The sequence below is a fragment of the Panulirus ornatus genome, chromosome 16 (genome assembly GCF_036320965.1).
Source record: "Panulirus ornatus isolate Po-2019 chromosome 16, ASM3632096v1, whole genome shotgun sequence".
NCBI lineage: Eukaryota > Metazoa > Arthropoda > Malacostraca > Decapoda > Palinuridae > Panulirus > Panulirus ornatus.
This window is the reverse complement of record NC_092239.1, coordinates 39801425-39822686: the sequence shown is the minus strand read 5'-3', so window position 1 is coordinate 39822686 and position 21262 is coordinate 39801425. Positions and strand designations below refer to the sequence as shown.

The window sequence follows — 21262 nt, the reverse complement described above, 5'->3', positions numbered from 1 at the left end:
AGTGCTCAAAAAAGATGCATCTCTTTATTTCCTTTACTCTAAATACACATGTAAGTAGACTAACACAAAATATTTTGTTAAAAATCTAAAATCTTTTTCAAATATAATACAGTATTCCTTACTGTTTAAACAAACACTTAACTAGAATATTTTTTTTCTTTTTTTTTTTTTTTTGCTTTGTCGCTGTCTCCTGTGTTTGCGAGGTAGCGCAAGGAAACAGACGAAAGAAATGGCCCAACCCACCCCCATACACATGTATATACATACGTTCACACACGCAAATATACATACCTACACAGCTTTCCATGGTTTACCCCAGACGCTTCACATGCCCTGATTCAATCCACTGACAGCACGTCAACCCCGGTATACCACATCGATCCAATTCACTCTATTCCGAGCCCTCCTTTCACCCTCCTGCATGTTCAGGCCCCGATCACACAAAATCTTTTTCACTCCATCTTTCCACCTCCAATTTGGTCTCCCACTTCTCGTTCCCTCCACCTCCGACACATATATCCTCTTGGTCAATCTTTCCTCACTCATTCTCTCCATGTGCCCAAACTATTTCAAAACACCCTCATCTGCTCTCTCAACCACGCTCTTTTTATTTCCACACATCTCTCTTACCCTTACGTTACTTACTCGATCAAACCACCTCACACCACACATTGTCCTCAAACATCTCATTTCCAGCACATCCATCCTCCTGCGCACAACTCTATCCATAGCCCACGCCTCGCAACCATACAACATTGTTGGAACCAGAATATACTTGATATATTATGGGAAGGAGTTAGATCATTAATTTTTCTTAATAATTTTTCTTCAAAATATTGGATTATGTTAGCATTGGAGCACTGTGAATTAGATGACCATAATACATAAAGAAAATTAGCTTGCATTTCCAGAATTTATGCTCTGCTTGACCTTCAGAATCCTTGGAAATGTTAACTATCAATAATCAAGTAAAAATCTTATGTCCAGCAATGCTTAATCCCAACCACTCTGAATTAAAGATATTTCACTTTATGACAAAACTCTGAACCACACAAATCAAAGCACTTAAAACAATCACTGACTGTCAATGACTGCCTAGCAGTAGACCCTTCCCATTACAACCACTCCCTAGCCAATCATCAACCCAAGAAGAAATAACTAAATGTCCCTTTACCTCACACTCCTACAACCTACACTCACAGATCTCCCCCTCTCCAACAACACAATAATGACTAAACATATAATAGACTAACCCAACAAAAACTAAGCTACCACTTTCCAAACTAAGTTTTAAATGCTAGTCAACAGACACACCCATCTAAAACTATAATCCCCAGATATTTTTGAGTTTACCTCTCAGTATGCATTCTGCACATCACTAATCTCTGACATTACAAACACTACTTTAACATATCATAATACCCCTCATGCTCTAGGTGCAACTTGCAAAATGGAGACAATGAATACTTTCTCCTCAATTGCCTTGTGCTCACCCTACAAAGAAACAAACAACATACCACATTTTAGGAACTGTGGTCCTGCCAGGAGGATGCAGCTGCTTTCTGAGTGCAGCAGGAGTCCCACAAAGATTTTTTCTGGGGCAAGAATGTAAGATAAGGCGGTTTGTGATATGGAACCAATTCCAAATTACACAAGCTTCATGGTACCAGAAAATAGTCTTGGCTTGAGAATTTCTGTCAAAGCAAACCATGATAAAAAAATCTCCAGTTTCCAGTAATTAGTTGGTAACTCTATTAGGCAGTTTGACTTACTGTTTGATGAGGTCTAAAACAATCATTTCTAAGACTGTTATATGTCTCTCTGTATGTACACTATTTTTTCAATGTATACCCCACGGTCAAAGTGAGCCAACTGAAGGTCAGCCAGTAAGGAAACCCACTTGGCTACAACTGGCTCACTGGCTGTCACTCATGTAACCAGGTTCAACTTCTAAGCACACAGTGGTAAATTGGTTTGTTTTTGTGTGTAAATTATGCACTCTGAGGGATACATCTTTATAACTACAGTTTCCTTTCAGAAGAAAAAGCACATTACTGTGGGTAGGGTTAGCTTTGATAGGTGTAGGGCAGTGCACTTTATCTTATTCAAGTAAACTACTAGTCTAGAGTAGAAGAATGGCAGACAACATAGTCATATGAAAGCTATCTATCTATCTGTCTATATCTTAGGTGCCTGTTCCCTTCTAGAATTCCCTCAAGCGGCTGGCCACAGCAATGGAGTCTCCATAACTAGTGAACTCCTGTGCCGCTCCTTTGCCTTTAGTGCCTCATCCTTAACAGGCCACCGGCAGAGGGCAAGTCTTCTACTTAAGCAAAGCACAAAATGTATTAATGATAAGGATATGGAAAATAGCATACAAAAATAAAGACAAGTCTATTCTATCATCTCACCTTTTCTTAGCAGCTGAAGTCAGTCCTGTCATCTGCGGCATATACCCAGCATCATCCTTTTTCTGATATGGGGTTGTGAAGAAGGTTTTAATAGCATCTAGGGCTGAAGGATTGTATACCATATCTAGAGCTGATGAGCTGACAACAAGTTTATGGTCAGCTTTGGAGTTAAATGGTCGACACTCGTACATAAGAGAGAAGAGTGGGCCTTCAGCTTTTCCTTGGGCTGGAGATATGATATTGGTTAACTTGGCATACATAGTAGAAGTTCTAGACAGAGAAGCAGTAAATGTTGAACCTGATGCCCGATTCTGAGGAGAAACCAATAAAGGAAATGCAGATTCTTGGGTCACCTTGTCCCTGAAAATCATGGAGCCAAGTTCAATATCAAATTTGTATGATTTGCTTCTTGGTCTTGACTCTAATGCCATTCTCACATTTGCAAATTCTAGCTCAAATAATTCACATTTTGCTTCATTTTCCTCCATGCTGTCACCAGATAAAGGTGGTTTAATTGATGAAAGTGAGAAGGAGCTTTGTTTGAGCATAAAGCTCAACTGGCACAAGACAGCATCTCTCTTCATAAAGGTGTTGTTTTCAACACTGTCTGAGAGCACATATAGAATTTCTTCTTCTAAGGATGCAGAAGCTTGTTTTTCTGGTTCTTCAGTAACAGAAGATTTTGGAATGGACTGAGTCTGAAGTTCCTCATGGATAGTTGGTTCTTGCTGATTATGCTGTGGCGATGGGTGAGGTGCAGGTGTATCTGAGGTATACCAACCTCCCCAAGTTGGAAACCAACGGTGAAGAATACCTTCTCCACTATGTATAGGAGATGTTGGCTCTGTTGAAGTTATAGGAGGAGGGGGAGGTGGCTTTGTTTCTAGCAACTGTGCAAGTTCTTTGGTGACTCGATCCATAGCAACCTCACGGAGTGAACAAAGTTCACTGTAATTCAGTTCCTGTTCAACCAGATGTTTGCGTGTTTTCTGGTCAGTTGACACCGTGGCAGGATTCCTGAGGTGCTTAGCATAAATATCGACATATTCAACAATATCCCTAGCTCTCTGTTGAGCAGTAGACCAGTTTCTACCACAATACTTCTTGTGAATCCTATCTAAATGATACTGAATAGGATACTGCCACCAGTCATATGGATTCTCTTTTACAGAACAACTTGGTCTCCACTTTCGATAATGACGTGCTTTTTCTAATCGGTCATATTCTTTACTCCACTTCACTACCTGCTGATACTGTGAGTCACTCAGGCTCAGAGGGAACTTTTCTAATTTAAGATCACATGTTAATCGTGGGGTTGAGCGAGATCGAAGAGGAGCTTCACTTAAGTTACGTTTTACACATGCAGTGGCACTAACTGGTAGTAATATGTATTCGTGATCATGTTTGCCAATAGAAGAGAGCATCTGAGCCTGTAAAGAAAGAAAACAATCAATATCATTAACAGGACTTGTCCATGAAATGTACAACTATATGCATAACTAATAGATGAACCATTGTTTTCTTCCTAACCCTATTCATAATAACCAATATTTTTCTACCCAAAAGCTTGAACTGATAATGGTAGCACTGTAGAGTACTGAGTGACTCTTAGGAAACTGGGATAATTGAATGGCAAAGATGCCACAACTAAGCCCATTCATCTGCACTAGTTGATCCTGAACCAGAAAAATCTATGCACCTATCTACATATATCTATGATGCCTGTTCTTTTGAGAACTCCCATAGGTAAGATGGCAAAAGATTTTCCATAACTAGTGAAATCCACAGCTGCCTCCAGGCCTTTTGTACCTCAACTTTAACAGACTACTGGCAGAGGGCAACTATAGTGCAGTGTTTTCAGAGGCTCAACCAGGTAAAAAATTTCTAAGGACAACGAAGCTTTTTTTGTATCATGGGATTTTGAAATGGATTGCATCTGAAGTTCCTCGTAGTTCTTGCTGGTTATCATTCTGAGGTGATGTGTTAGACTGCAGCTGTATCTGAGGTATACCAACCTCCAACCAGATAACAATCTCATGGAAAATGGAAAAGAAACAAAGGAAAAAAAATATTTAAGTCTACACATGTTCAACCCAAATGTAAGTTTTAAGAACATGCCATGGAATAACTAACACTTTGGATATCCTAGGGTAAAATTCAAGTTTCTTTGTGAAACTCAACAAACAGGCATCAATACATTCCTACTATATGAGTTGATCAGGCAGTCTGCTAAATTATAAGGAGCACTAGCTTTTGTTTATTAATCTTAAAAATTTAAGAGTATAAAGGTAGGAGTAATGAAGATCATGGAAGATGTGAGGTAAATCAATGAAAAAGTAGGTAAAATATCTAAAAAAATCGAGAACCTATGAAAACCTCAGCTAACTTCTTGAAAAAGACCAGATTCACCTTTAATTTCAATGTTACATAGTAGCTGATATATACCAAGATAATTCTCACGTCCCTGAGGACTGTGGAGAAAGAATACTTACCACCAATTCCCTGCATGTCATAGAAGGCATTAGGAGGGAAAAAACAGAAGGCTAGAAACTCTCCCCTTCATGTACTTCAATTTTTAAAAGTTGAAACAGAAAAAGGAACCGAGCGAGGAGTGCTCATCCTCCTCAAAGGTTCAGGCTGAGGTGTCTGAATGTGTTTGCATGCAACCAAGATAAAAAGAATGGAGAGACATGTAGTGTGTTTGAGGAGAGAAACCTAAATGTCTTAGCTCTGAGTGAAACAAAGGTTAATGGTAAGGGGAGAGAATGGTTTGCAAATGTCTTTAGGGTAGTCAGGGGTTGGTGTGAAGGTAAGAGCTAAGGAAGGGGATGTACTCATGCTAAAGGTGGAGTTGTGGGAATATGTGAGAGTTCAGAAAGGAAGTGACCCACAGAATGATATGGATAAAAATGAAAATGGATTAAGAAAGGTGGGTGATCATGAGTACTTATGTATCCAGCCACAAGAAATCTGATAAAATAGGTGAGTGTTTTGCAAGGAGCTAAGTCAGTGTGTCAGCAAATTTTATTCCAGATGACTGGAAATACCTAGTTTAAAAAGAAGGGCACTCATAAAGTAAGAAAGATGGTGAGTGGACTTTATCAAACCAGACTAAATGATATGTGGGAAAAAGAGAAATTTTTGGATGTAAAAAAATAGACTGAGAAGGGCAGCTAGTGGGATGTTGGATCACTACGTGATGGAGGAAAGGGTGAAGGCTTGTAAAGGCTTTCATAAAAGAGGAAAGAATATGGGTAAAAAAAAGAGTAGTGAAAGTAACTGAGCTCAGAAAAGAGGAATGTGTGAATAGACCAGAAGAGATTTAGTGTAGAACTGCAGGAGAGTAAATGAAACTAAGGGGGAGGGTAAGAAATGAGAGGTGCCTGGGTTGGTACTTACAGGGAAGGAGCAAGATTGGGAGGTGCTCATGAGAAAGCAACAGGAGGTCAAAGGAAGAGAGGTACATGAGTTGAAAAGGAGGGTAAATGAAAGTTTGGGTGAGTGAGTACCAACAAACCTCAGGGTGAATGGAAAACACTTTGGAAACAGACGGCCTCAAGTAGAAAGTGCTAGAGTGGAAATCCTTGAAACCAATGGTAGAGTGTCTGATGGGTAGGGCAGGTCCTTTCTTGTAGCGATTGAGAGCACGATGTCTTAGGCACAGCATAACAAAATCTGACATAATATTTCCACCAAAAATCAGCAAAGGCAGTCATGCATGTATGCATTTAAAAACTAAAATCATGAATAAAACCAGTAAAGCACATACAAGTAACAAGACCATTAAACTCTTGGGTGTGTCTTCACAGAGACAATGTGCAATACATTTTTGAAGATTTCTATCAATTACTTTTTTTGTCATACCATTTGAGATATACAGTAAACCCCTCGATTTAGTGGACTAATCTGGGGAAGGGGTGCCCATTAATGCCGAAAGTTCATTAAATCAAAAAATGTAACCTATGGGCCATTTTCTAATACAATATACAGTTCACATGCTTTCTTTAAACTTCTCTATCACTTGATGCCATTTTGAACTGTAAGGATTGCAAAATCATTTACTATATACAGTCATGATTCTCTATATACAACCTGACCGTACAGTAGCTTGAAGAAGACTGAACTGAAAAAAGTGCGATATGAAATGCGCATGGTGCAGCATTTGGGATTTTTCAATTTCTATATTTTTCAAATTATCATTAATTAATGTATTACCATTTGCTCAGTCAATTAAATCCAAAATCCATTAAATGGGTCCGTTAAAATGAAGGTTTACGGTATACGTATACAGTGCATTACCCATGACAGCTAGAGACTGTCAATGAATGTGGCCTTTTTTTGTCTGTTTTTCTGAGGCTACCTCGCTGAAGCAGGGGGTAGCAATGCTGATTCCTGTGGGACAAGGTAGCATCAGAAATGGATGAAGGCAAGCAAGTATGAATATGTATATGTGTATATATGTAAATGTCTGTGTATGTGTATATGTTGACATGTACATGTATGTATATGCGTGTATGGGCGGAATGCTTGCATAGTGGCATTGTACAAAGGCAAAGGGGATAAGAGTGAGTGCTCAAATTACACAGGTATAAGTTTGTTGAGTATTCCTGGAAAATTATATGGGAGGGTATTGATTGAGAGGGTGAAGGCATGTACAGAGCATCAGATTGGGGAAGAGCAGTGTGGTTTCAGAAGTGGTAGAGGATGTGTGGATCAGGTGTTTGCTTTGAAAAATGTATGTGAGAAATACTTAGAAAAGAAAATGGATTTGTATGTAGCATTTATGGATCTGGAGAAAGCATATGACAGAGTTGATTGAGATGCTCTGTGGAAGGTATTAAGAATATATGGTGTGGGAGGTAAGTTGTTAGAAGCAGTGAAAAGTTCTCATTGAGGATGTAAGGCATGTGTACATGTAGGAAGAGAGGAAAGTGACAGGTTCTCAGTGAATGTTGGTTTGCAGCAGGGGTGCATGATGTCTCCATGGTTGTTTAATATGTTTATGGATGAGGTTGTTAGGGAGGTGAATGCAAGAGTTTTGGAAAGAGGGGCAAGTATGAAGTCTGTTGTGGATGAGAGAGCTTGGGAAGTGAGTCAGTTGTTGTTTGCTGATGATACAGCGCTGGTGGCTGATTCGGGTGAGAAACTGCAGAAGCTGGTGACTGAGTTTGGTAAAGTGTGTGAAAGAAGAAAGCTGAGAGTAAATGTGAATAAGAGCAAGGTTATTAGGTATGGTAGGGTTGAGGGACAAGTAAACTGGAAGGTAAGTTTGAATGGAGAAAAACTGGAGGAAGTGAAGTGTTTTAGATATCTGGGAGTGGATTTGGCAGAGGATGAAACCATGGAAGCGGAAGTGAATCATAGTGTGGGGGAGGGGGCAAAAGTTCTGGGAGCGTTGAAGAATGTGTGGAAGTCAAGAACGTTATCTTGGAAAGCAAAAATGGGTATGTGTGAAGGAATAGTGGTTCCAACAATGTTATATGGTTGCGAGGCGTGGGCTATAGATAGAGTTGTGCGGAGAAGGGTGGATGTGCTGGAAATGAGACGTTTGAGGACAATATGTGGTGTGAGGTGGTTTGATCGAGTAAGTAATGAAAGGGTAAGAGAGATGTGTAGTAATAAAAAGAGTGTTGATGAGATAGCAGAAGAGGGTGTTTTGAAATGGTTTGGTCACATGGAGAGAATGAGTGAGGAAAGATTGACAAAGAGGATATATGTGTCAGAGGTGGAGGGAACGAGGAGAAGTGGGAGGCCAAATTGGAGGTGGAAAGATGGACTGAAAAAATTTTGAGTGATTGGGGCCTGAACATGCAGGAGGGTGAAAGGCGTGCAAGGAATAGAGTGAACTGGAATGATGTGGTATACCAGAGTCGACGTGCTGTCAATGGATTGAACCAGGGCATGTGAAGCGTCTGGGGTAAACCATGGAAAGTTTTGTGGGCCTGGATGTAGAAAGGGAGCTGTGGTTTCGGTGCATTATCCATGACAGCTAGAGACTGAGTGTGAGCGAATGTGGCCTTTGTTGTCTTTTCCTAGCACTACCTCGCGCACATGCGGAGGGAGGGGGTTGTCATTTCATGTGTAGCGGGGTGGTGACGGGAATGAAAAAGGGCAGACAGTATGAATTATGTACATGTGTATATATGTTGGAAAGGATCACAATTTTGCATGTGATCAAGATATTCCTATGAGTCCACGGGGAACTTATCATGTTTCATTTTCCCCATGTCCTCATAGGAATGTGTATATATGTATATGTCTGTGTGTATATATATATGTATACGTTGAGATGTATAGGTATGTATATGCGCGTGTGTGGACATGTATGTATATACATGTGTATGTGGGTGGGTTGGGCCATTCTTTTGTCTGTTTCCTTGCGCTACCTTGCTAACACGGAAGACAGTGACAAAGTATAATAAAAAAAATAAAATAAAATATATATGCCACATTACGTACATTCTCATTTTAATCACCCATCACTAATTCCTGGTTTTGTGCATCAAAACTGCTGACACACTTCCTCAGCTGCTCCCAAAACACTTGCCTCTCATGATCTTTCTTCTCATGGCCAGGTGCATAAGCACCAAAAATCATCCATCTCTTGCCATCCAATTTCAATTTTACCTGCAACAGTCTAAAATCTACTTCCTTACACTCTATCACACACTTCCACAACTCCTGATTTTGGGGTAGTGCTACTCCTTCCTTAGCTCTTTGTCCTCTCACTAACCCCTGACCTTATTCCTTAGACATTTCCATACCATTCTTCCCCATTACCCTTGAGCTTTGCTTCACTTAGAGCCAGAACATCCAGGTTTCTTTTCTCAAACATATTACCTATCTCTCCTCTCATTTTATCTGGGTTACATCCAATCCACACACATTCAGACAGCCCAGTCTGAGCCTTCGAGGAGGATAAGCTCTCCCCGCCTGGTTCATTCTTCTGTTTTCTCTTTTAGAAACTAAAAGGGTTTTCAACCCCCTGATCCAGCCCCCCTATAGTGGCCTTCTATGACACATACGGAATAAGGATGTAAAATTTTTTCTTCCTTACCTAAGGGAGTGAAACATCTTAAGAAAGCCAGAAAAGCCTCTCCCCATATTTTGAATGTTCTTAGGCACCAGAAGAAAAGAGTAGATTTTTGCAAGAAATATGTAGTGTGGTACATTTAAATTCAGAAGTGTCTTGTGGAGTGATGAGTCTATCTATTCAGTGAGAGGTGGCCATGGTGGGCATGTCTAAGGTGACTAGGCTGCGATCAATATGACCCCAAGTACATGGCAAGCACTGTAAAGCTCCCAGATTCACTTATGGTATGGGGGTGCTTCAGTTATTATGGTCTTGGGGACCTATAAGTGTTGCCTGGAAGTAAAATTATGAACAGACATAGCTATCTCAAGCTACTATGCAACTATCTTCCAGATTAATTCAAAAAGTGCATGGATGAAATGTTTATGCAAGATGATGCTCCCTGTCACACTGCTAAACTTGTTAATGATTGGCTTAAGGACTGTGCAGTGGGAGTTTTTCAGTGACTGGCCCAGGTATTCACCAGACTGAATCCAATAGAAAACTTGTGGGAGCATATGAAAATGAAATCTCACAACAGTGATACTTCGCCGCTACCTAAGCTGGAGGAAGTCATTCATGAAATCTCGGCAAAATTGGACCATGAATGGCTTCAGAACCTTGCTGATTCAGTTCCTGGTCATATCAAGAAGTGTATAAAGAGCAAAGGGAGATCAATAAGGTACTCACTGTGATGAATACAGTTTTCATGGTTTTATCTTATTTATTCTTAACTGCTGTGCCACAGCCCCTAACACCAACTTCACTTGTGGGCACTGTATATCACATACCTTTTCCTTTACTAAACTAACTGGGCAGTGAAAAAACAATGTAATACCCCCAAGACATTTTGATGGCTACTGAGCAGCTGAGTTGAAAAAATAAGTAAAGGATGAGGAAACATTGAGATTCCATCAGTTGCTTTCTATTACTCTGCTGTTTACTGTACCCTTGATTTTTAAATGCCTTCATACAGCAAACTTGTCGGCAACTGTCCAAGGTGGCCTAAACCATATGTGGCACACAAGCAGTTTGGAAGTATTGGGATTAATGGGTTTGAAAATAGTATACCTCCTTGCATAAAAAATATATATAAGGAGGGACTCTTTTGAAGTACTCATACCGCTAATTCTCCAAGAGATTTGTTGCTATAGACATCAGCACTGGTGTCCCAGTAGATTCCCATATTGGTGAGTTCAAGTAATTTGTATGCCATCTTGGTTTCACCATACACAAACCTGGAAAAACAAAATTTTTTTTTTTAGAAAAGACACAAACATGCCTACAATCATCTCTCAAATTACCACTAAAGTAATTCTGGAACTCCACTGATGAAAAGCAATGTTGACTATTCACCATTCTAGAGCTGCACAACTTTCAGTTAATCAGAAAAGGTACGAGGTGACACACATACCATATGGAAAGCAGGGTTAACTTCTGTCTTAACTTGACAATCATGACTATCCTATATCTTGTTCATCTATTGTAGTCAGTTATGAAGTGAACACCTCCAGATATAGAGTAGGCATATGGGATACAAAATAAAAGTCCTATGTGTGTAAGTATGAATACAAAAAATCATATTGCAAAAAAATGCTTTCTCTACCTGTAACAAACTACAGACATAATTACTCATACATCAATGGGTGCGCATGTAAATATCAATAGAAGGAGCTACTAACTCTTATTGTTCTCAGTTATTAAGTCTTCTTAACATTTCCAGAATGGGAATCAACTAAAACCAGCATCAGTTAAACCAAAAAGCTGTCTTACTATGAATTACACACAGGCTCACCAAGGTTCAAGTCTGGGCTGGCTGGGCAGTCCATCCACAGCCAACACAGCTCCAAGGCTGCACTCCATGCAGAAGCACGCAAAGGAAAGTTCTTTAGAGGAAGAAGGTCTCAACAAAACTGTACCCCTTCATATCCCCTGATGATGATACTGACTTACTGAAAAAGACTTTTTACTTACAGTGTAACCACATGCAGGAGGAGTGTAGAAAAACCTATATGCTAAATCCATGTCCAACATGGAAGTTACTTTCCTGAGAGAAAGTGCAATGGGCAAAAGTATATTGCAGTAACTTAATACATTATGGGATAAAAGGAAATAAGATGTGGCCATGAAAAATAACATACTGAAGAAGTAATCAGATTTTTCTCTAATGTAAAGAATGTCAATGCTGTTAAATGCTACAAGTTCTTGAATCCCCTCATTGGTCGGAATTTTGGGACGAGATTGCAGAAGCACTTCCATCTCCCCACCTCTCATGTCTTCAAAACCCTCACCTCCAAGTCCTTTGTCTAGCTTCATGATGTCAGTTTTTGTCAACAGTGGGAAATCCCATGAAAATGTTCATGGTTACAGCATGAAGATGTTGCCATGTTGCATTCACTGATGAGAGTTTAACTAATCCCAGATCCCAGTGATGACAATAATGCACTCATCAATATTGCCATGTTGCATTCACTGATGAAAGTTTAAAAAATCTCAAACCCTTATGATGACATCAATGCACTCGTTAACTCTGAGATTTCCAGAAATGGAGCAAATTTTTGGATGAATCAACATCTAGAACCTGTATGATATGCCTGTGAAATTCAAATGATTGCATAAACCCCATTTTGTATGACCACCTGTCATGTGTTACCATATCTAACCTAAATGTTTATGAAAACATTATGGTTGGCACAAACATACATCATATAGCATTTATGATCTCATTCTGCTGTTTGAAGCAGCAGGAGGCCCGTTCACCACACCACCACACTGCACAAACTTGACACAAGATGGTTTCAATTAATTACATTCCCATTCCAGCACACTACAGGTACACCACCTAATTTCCAGTAACTGATGGTTCGGCACCTCTTTTAGTCCGGACAAAATTACATAAGAAATTTGAAATTACCGCAGCCACCAGACTCGTTTACTGGGCGGCCACAGATGGCGTTGTGTGTAGGGCGTGCTTATCTACATTCATTACACTGCACTTGTTGGTGGTGATACCGCAATTTTGTGAGATTCTTAGCTTGTTTAGCTTATATCTAACCCTAGCTATGGCTTCTAAGACATATGAGAGTGTCAATTGTGGTGTTAAATGTGAACAGCAGTCCACATCAATCCAAGGTAAATTAGAACTATTGAAAAAATGGACCGTGGTGTTTCAATGCATAAGCTGTGTGACATCTACAGTACTGGTTCATCAACTGTTTATGATATAAAGAAGCAAAGGGAGAAAATATTGAAATTCTAAGTACACAGTGATTCTAAGAAGCAAATGACAATTAGAAAAACTATGAAAGATGGTAAGAGTACTGAGCACGATCTAGTGATAATGGAATGCTTTCAACAGCGTCGGAGTGATGGAGTGGACTTGCCAGGTAGCATGATAATGGACATGGCTAAGTTATTCCATAAAGAACTTAAATTACAACATGAGCATGACTATAGTGAAGGATGGCTTCAAAGATTCAAGAAGCATCATGAAATTTCCATGAATAAAGTGTGTGGAGAAAAGCGGTCTGCAAACCACGAGGGAGCTGCCGAGTATGTGGATGAATTTGCGAAACTTGTAGCTGACGAGCACTTCAATCCTGAGCAGGTATATAATGTAGACGAAACTGCATTATTCTGGCGATGCACACCTAGGAAAACACTAACAAGAGAAGACAAAGATGACCCTACAGACAATCTAAGGACAGACTTACCATCTTAGGATGCTCAAACATTTAATATTTGTTTAATTTGAATTTCTAGCAGTCCATGGTATACCTCAGACACATGGGAGATGTATAATTTTGGGTTAAAGGTGTGTTGATGAATTATTATTACATGACCACAGTTGGTCAGGCAAAATCCAGCAAGGGTGCCGGAAAATTGGTGGTGTACCTGTACAACAATGACAAAAAATGGTGAGGCAACTTCATGGTTAGATAACTTCATAGCTGGCCACCAAGGTAGAGTAATTCACAAAGGCTTTACTTCCTAAATTCCTAAGCCCTGCAATGCATTTAACAAGAGAGCAGTTCTTTCTCCAAGCCTCTTTAACCACTTAATGCCTCCAGCTGAGCAATGCATTTTGGTGGATATTAATACATCAATATGTACCAAGGGTGGCTGAGGTGGCAGTACAAGATTTCTTCTCACAGTCAGTCATCTGCCAACCATGCCAATGACAGGAAGTCTGCATGAGTCTTCTAGGAAGGAAACCGAGCAGATTTTAACTAGATATAGAGGACTGGGCAGATGATTTTCCTGAATGATTTATTTGATTATGATGAATATGTCTTCAGATCATGTCAAGATAGACTCTTTCAGCATCAAAAGTTGACCAAGATAAGCAGGAAAAGGTTATCTAGTAAAAATGGAGGCAGTAATGCCAGCCCCTGCCTAACCTTGACAACACTGTTTCTGACTTGTGAGGCTGGTGATTCTGCAAACTTTTATAGTTAAGCAGTTTAAAAAATCATGTCATTCATAATAATAAAAGATTTATTAACAGACAGAAATAATAATAAGTAATCAATATTTCATTGTAAGTAAAATAAATGACAAAACATTCACAGTAGTAAGGTACTTGACACTCAAGCCTTACTCTTACACTTTTTGGAACATTATACTGAAACATCTACAAAACTTTCACAGACTATTACAGTGAAAGTAGCAAATGAAAAGTATTTCACAGTATCCTTGCACACCAACATACCTAATAACATTATCCCTCCCATGCCTGGGGTTGGAAGTGACCTTGTGATATGCAACTGTTATTCTTTACATTTTTCTTAAGGCAGACATTTTGGCAACCAACTAATTTTTTCATATGATGCCAACTTCATTCTATGCAAAAGTGGTTTCTCTTTCATATAAAATTGAAAAAAGTTTTGGATGAGGTGAAGTTGTGCATTTTAGTTTTCACTACAATCAACTCATATTCTCACCAACAAAAAACAGAGCAAGCACAAGTGTTACATAAATAAATGAGCATGTTTATGTTTTACATTGGTGAAACTGGAGATTGGATATGAGTAATACTAAGGCTGATAAACTGAAAAAAAAGAATATTGAGAAATCTTTCCAGAACTATTCACTCTTTTCAGTTTTTGCCAATACTCTTTATGTGTCACTTCATTTGCTCCCACTTTTTGCCCTTTTAAACTCAATCTCCTGGTATTTCTTCACACAAGTCTCCTTTCCAAGTTCACTTACTTGCCACTTTCTTCTCCTGACACTCTATCCTCTTTCTTGAAATCTCTACAAATCTTCACCCTCGTCCCCTCAAGACAGTGATCAGACATCCCATCTCACCATAGTTACAGCCAAAAGTCTCTTTTTTACACGCCTGCTAATTAATATGTAATCTAATAATGCCCGCTGACTATCTCTTCCACTCACATATGTATACTTGTGTATATCTCTCCTTTCTACCTATCTAGCAATATCTCTGACACCTGTTCCCTTCAGGAACTACCTCACTGCTGCTTCTTAGTCTTCAGTGCCTCACCCTTAAAAGACAACTGGCAGAAGGCCAGTCCCGAGCAGTGTTTGTAGAGGCTCCTACCCATTGTTCCTACTGACTACTTCTACCTAATATTCCTCCCTACTACTTCTACCTTTCTACCTGATGTTTCTCCCTAATAGTCCTACCTACTCCTATCTAGTGCTCCTACCATTTTGCTGAGAGGCAGGGCTAGCAATAGCACTCACCACAGGAAAACCTAGAGTTATGAAGAATGAACTGTGTGTTAAGTGTTGTCAAATGTTGTGCGTGATACTCTGTATGTTTGTGGACAGAATGCCAGCTGTCCACATGTAGGTGAGGCAGAAAGAAATGACAGCTACCTGGGTCAGAGGAGTGCAACTTGACAACTTTTTATACCTGCTATTCCCAATCACAAGTCTTTTTCTTCCAGCACATAACTCCATAAACTCTTCAACATTTTCATTCAAAACACTGAGTACCCCATTCACGCCAATTATACCCTTAACTGCCACATTACTTATCTTTTCATTTAAATCACCCACCAGTAATACTCAGTCTTGTGCATCAAAACTGCACACTCACTCAACTGCTCCCAAAACACTTGCTTCTCACGATCTTTTCTCATGGCCAGGTGCATAAGCACCAATAATCACCCATCTCTACACATCCATTTTTAGTTCTACCCACATCAGTCTAGAATTTACTTCCTTACAATCTATGTGGCATTTATGGATCTAGAGTAAACATACAATAGAGATCCTTTGCAGAGGGTCTTAAAGATCATATGAAGTGGAAGGTGAGGTGCTAGGGTAAAAAAGTGGATGTCAGGGAGACAACAGAAAACATCCACCAATCGCAATAGCTCCAGGCAGACTGACTACCACCTGTTGCTAACCTGGGGATCCCCTCCTCCACAACAACATCCATTAGCTGCCCCAGTACTTTTTGTCATTTCAGTCATGTTTTGAAAGTAAGATACACATGGAAGAAAAGTACTGGCACAAGCCTTATCATGCTAATTTTTTCTGTTGCACTGTATATCAGAGGTGGACAAGAAAAAGAATTTCCTAGTATTCTTCTCAAACAATTCATCTACTCCACCCTTAATATTTCATCTGCAGCACTCAGAACATTCACCAGCTGCTTAGCAGCCACAAGTATTTAAAACCTGCACAATAAAACAAAATTACTTCTAATATAATCTTACCTCAATATGCTCTGTATTCAAATCTCTGTAAAAGCACAAAAACCTTCCCATCCAAAACTCTTCAAAACCGATCCTCAAGTACAAATAAAAAGCCTATCCTTTCTTATATTTCAAAAACAAACTCAGAGATCCAATCAACCCAACAAACATGATGCAGACAACATATACACAACAAAATTACCTGATAAGCATTAAACACTGCTTTTCCAAACTAGTCTTAAACTCCACCCCACTACACATACATGCATCTGAAAACTTTTCTCTCCAATAATAAATAAGTTACCCCTTCTGACCTATGTTCTGGCACTATCACTTATCTCTCTAATATCAAAAATACTTTTTCGACATACCACTAGACTCCTGTGCCCCAGATGCAACTTCCACACAAAATACTTACTCCTTAACTGTCCTAAGCTCATCCTCAGTCTACATGGCTTAATCAAAAGCATTCTCCAATCATGACCATCTTATGAGAAAGATATTTAGAGAAATAAAAGACAATGCTAAAAAGATTAGTATGAGCTCCTTAGGGGTAAGTAGACCTAACTCATAAAGGTGGAAAAGTCATAAGAAGAGGGAAGGAGAAAAGATGTCCGTCCAGGTCACAGAGGCTGGGACACAGACAGAACTGCTCATGAGACCAATGACTGAAACAATACCAGCAAAATAGAGAAAGAGAAACACCACTGCAGCAGACACGGAGTGATAGTTGAAGAATGGAGATAGCTGGAAATTTATTATGTTTGAAGGGTTTTCACTCCCCTCTGGCTACACAAAATGTGGAAGACAAGGCACCCTACGTAAGCAAGCAGCACACCATAAAAGGACAATCAGAGCCCCAAAAGATATGGAACAGTTACTCTCAAAAAAATAATTACAGCACCTATACAACATCCCCAGCTGTTGGGAAATAGATTTTGCAACATTCTTCATGTCGAGTTTACAGGATGCTCTGAAAGATATGACTGTGTCCAACACATTTTGTTACTACAGGGTTAAACTGAAAAGTTTGAATATTGAACCCAAGAAAACAGAGGAAATTTTGAAAGACACACAGATACAAATAGTAGTCTGGAGTTGCATAAATTGATTTACATTCACCATTTAATAGTGATAGCATCTGGCAATGTTCCACTATGGTGTTCCTCGCCGAAAAACTAGTGACAGACATTTTAGGAATAGAACATGGTTTGAACATTTCATAATTACCAAAATACTTAGAAATGATTATTCAACATTTTCAACAGCTCTAGAATGTATTCCACAAGAACAATTATCTCAAGCGACGTATGACCTAGATGGACTTTTCTTAGGACCCACTTGTCAATGAAATATTATGATCTGTTCATAAAAATCAAGGACTTTACCTAGGGATCCAGTGGTCATCTGAACTCTGGACTGCAAGTGAATCGACTGTGAGGCCACAGGCAAACACATGGCCAGCAATACTCTGGTCATCCTCATATCTCACATGAACATCACGTATTTTGAGCTGAAAATCATTTTAATCAGTCAGATCCATTGAATATATGTAAGATGGTGCATGCAACTATTGTTCACTTATGAAAAACAACAAAAATAGTGAGCTAACCAGTAAAGGTCAAATAAGATAATGAGAATTCAGAGAAGTTAATCCTATGCACTAAGCACCAAAATCACACACATAAGTATGCACACATTCATACAGTACACAAATGTTGACGGATTACTAGATAATGGTAAAGAGCAACAATTCAAGTATCATATGGGGGAAGTGCACTGATATTATTAGAGTCATGGAAACAAAGCTCACCAAAAGAGGTAAGACCTCACCTGTTATGCTTATAGAGGTACATGACAGTAAGAAGGGAAGGTGAAGGCATTGTTGGGGAGGATTAAACGTTTTGATAAGATATAGCCAAAAGTTTCAAGAAACAGTGGAAGACAGCCCATTAAGACTATGCATAATGGGAAGAGCAATTATAGGGAAGAAGTGCATTGTGGTGGTGATATTATACAATCCCCAAAGAATTTCAATTTCAATGATCAAAAATGAATATACAATGATTACAATAAAAAACAATCCAGAATAAATGTACAATCATCCCAGCAAAAAAAACAATCAGGGCAGTACACAGAGCTGTAAAGCAAGCACTTTTCAGGGATGATTAAGTTTTGATAATAGGGATTTTAATTACAAACAGATGGACTAGGGAATATGGATTCTCAGGTGACATGGAGTCATGGAGACAAGTTTTAATATTAAAAATGGGATAATTCCTAGCCCCAACAATTTAGTAACCTCACCAGGATGAAGGGGATGATATACCATTACTGCTACATCTCATTTTCATGCATACTTCCACTCTGCAAAGGCAAAGGAGACAAAAGTGCATGCTTGAATTAGAGGGGCATAAGTTTGTTGAGTGTCCCTGTTAAGTTGTATGGGATAGTGGTGACTGAGAGGGTGTTGGCTTGCACAGAGCAACAGATTGAGAACAGACAATATGGTTTCAGAAGTGGCAGAGGTTATACAGATCTGGTCTCTCCTATAAAGAATTTGTGCAAGAAATACTCCGAGAAGCAGAAGGATTTCTATTTGTCATTTATGAATATGGAAAAAGCATATGATAAGAGTTGATAAAGATGCTCTACGGAAAATGCTACTAATGTATGGTGTGGGGAAGGCTAGCTACTAAAAGAAGAGGAGTTTCAATCAAATATGAAAGTTGTGTGCAAGTAGAAAGAAAGCAGGGTGAGCTGTTCCATGTGAAGGCAGATCTGCATTAGGGGTGTGTGATGTCATCATGCCTGTTCAATCTGCTTATGAATGGGGAAGAGGGAGGTGGATGCAAACATCTTCAAGAGTGAGAGGCAGGTCTACAGTCTGTGAGGTTGCTGGAAGGTGAGTCAATTACTGTTTGCTGATGACATGGCATGGGTAGCAGCTTTGTTGTTTATTTGTTTCTGATGCTACCTTACTGGTGCACAAAAAGCGGGCACAAAAGTCAGAAGCATAAAAAAAAAAAGTTCAGTAATAAAGCACAATTATTTTATGGATACACTCTAGGACAGATGGTGATATACCTCAAAATATCAAAAGGTGGTTCAAACACTAAAATGTTAATTTTTCTATAAAATGCAATAGTACCTGGATATTTTCAATTATATTGGTCATGAATGATGTGCCATAACTGAGCCATGATGAGTACGAATTAGCATAATGGGAAGCTTCATGTCGTGCCTCCTGTTCTGCTCTCCATGCAACCTCTAGACCATCCAAGAGTGCTATTTTGCGAGCTTGTGATGCTGCTTCCTCAGCTTCTTCATCAAACTGTCAACAATATGGTATAAATCATTAATGGAGGGATTATGGAATCTATCTGTATCTTTTTAACAAATGTTACTCCATTTCATCCAAATGCATACTACTGGCAATATGTCCACAAACATACAATCTCTCCTTGTCATGCATAACACTTGACAACACTTAAGTCACACAGCTAATCTTTCCTGTGGTGAGTCCTAATCACTAGCCCTACCTTTAGGCAAAATGGTAAGAGCAACAGATAGAAATATTTGGTAGGAACATTTAGACAGAAGCATTAGACAGAAGTAGCAGGCAGGAACATTAGACTGGAGCATCAGGTGGAAGTAGTCATTAGAAACATGAAGTCAATATACTACAGTTGCTCTCTGCCAGTGGCCTGTTAAGGGTGAGGCACTCAAGGCTAAGTAGCAGCACTGGACTTCACTAGTTATGGTGGCTCTCCTGCTCTGGCCACCCCTTTGAGGGAGTTCCAGGAGGGAACAGGCATCAGGTCTGTACAGCCTGGATGAGGATAGGGAGCTGTGGTTTTGGCACATTACACATGACAGCTAGAGACTGAGGGTGAATGAATGTGGCCTTTTTTTGTCTGTTTTCCTGGCACTACCTTGCTGAAGTAGGGGATAGCAATGCTGTTTCCTGTGGGGCGGGGTAACACAAGGAATGGATGAAGGCAAGCAAGTATAAATATGTACATGTGTATATATGTGCATGTCTGTGTATTTGTATGTATATGTATGTATATGTGCATATATGGGCATTTATGTATGTATATGTGTATATGAGTGGGTAAGCCATTCTTCATCACTTTCCTACCGCTACCTTACTGACACGGGAAACCGTGATTAAGGATAACAAAAAATGAATATATTCTTTTTATATCTATTTATTACACTTTGTCACTGTCTCCTGCATTAGCAAGGTAGTGCAAGGAAACAGACGAAAGAAAGGCCCAACCCACCCACATACAAATGTATATACATACACGGCCACACACACACACATATACATCTCAACGTATACATATATATATACACACACAGACATACACATATATACACATGTATATAATTCATACTGTCTGCCCTTATTCATTCACATCGCCACCCCGCCACACATGAAATGAAAACCCCCTCCCCCGCATGTGCGCGAGGTAGTGCTAGGAAAAGACAACAAAGGCCACATTCGTTCACACTGTCTCTAGCTGTCATGTATAATGCACCGGAACCACAGCTCCCTCTCCACATCCATGCCCCACAAAACTTTCCATGGTTTACCCCAGATGCTTCTTATGCCCTGGTTCAATCCATTCACAGCACGTCGACTCCTGTATACCACATCGTTCCAATTCACTCTATTCCTTGCACGCCTTTCACCCTCCTGCATGTTCAGGCCCCGATCACTCAAAATCTTTTTCACTCCATCTTTCCGCCTCCAATTTGGTCTCCCAATTCTTTTTGTTCCCTCCACCTCTGACACATATATCCTCTTTGTCAATCTTTCCTCACTCATTCTCTCCATGTGACCAAACCATTTCAAAACACCCTCTTCTGCTCTCTCAACCACAATCTTTTTATTACCACACATCTCTCTTACCCTTTCATTACTTACTTGATCAAACCACCTCACACCACATATTGTCCTCAAACATCTCATTTCCAGCACATCCACCCTCCTGCGCACAACTCTATCTATAGCCCATGCCTTGCAACCATATAACATTGTTGGAACCACTATTCCTTCAAACATACCCATTTTAGCTTTCCAAGATAACGTTCTT

At 39.5% G+C, this 21262-nt stretch overlaps 1 protein-coding gene across 1 annotated transcript in view; it reads right to left on the bottom strand.

Moving 5' to 3' along the window:
• Positions 1 to 21262, bottom strand: part of Vps13D (vacuolar protein sorting 13D) — a 772012-nt gene that overhangs the window by 718746 nt on the left and 32004 nt on the right. The window contains exons 4-7 of the mRNA XM_071670877.1: positions 19306 to 19488; positions 17543 to 17667; positions 10607 to 10721; positions 2411 to 3841 (exon numbers count right to left, since the gene is read on the bottom strand). Coding sequence (XP_071526978.1) covers positions 2411 to 3841; positions 10607 to 10721; positions 17543 to 17667; positions 19306 to 19488 — 1854 coding nt within the window. The remainder of the gene's footprint in view (positions 1 to 2410; positions 3842 to 10606; positions 10722 to 17542; positions 17668 to 19305; positions 19489 to 21262) is intronic.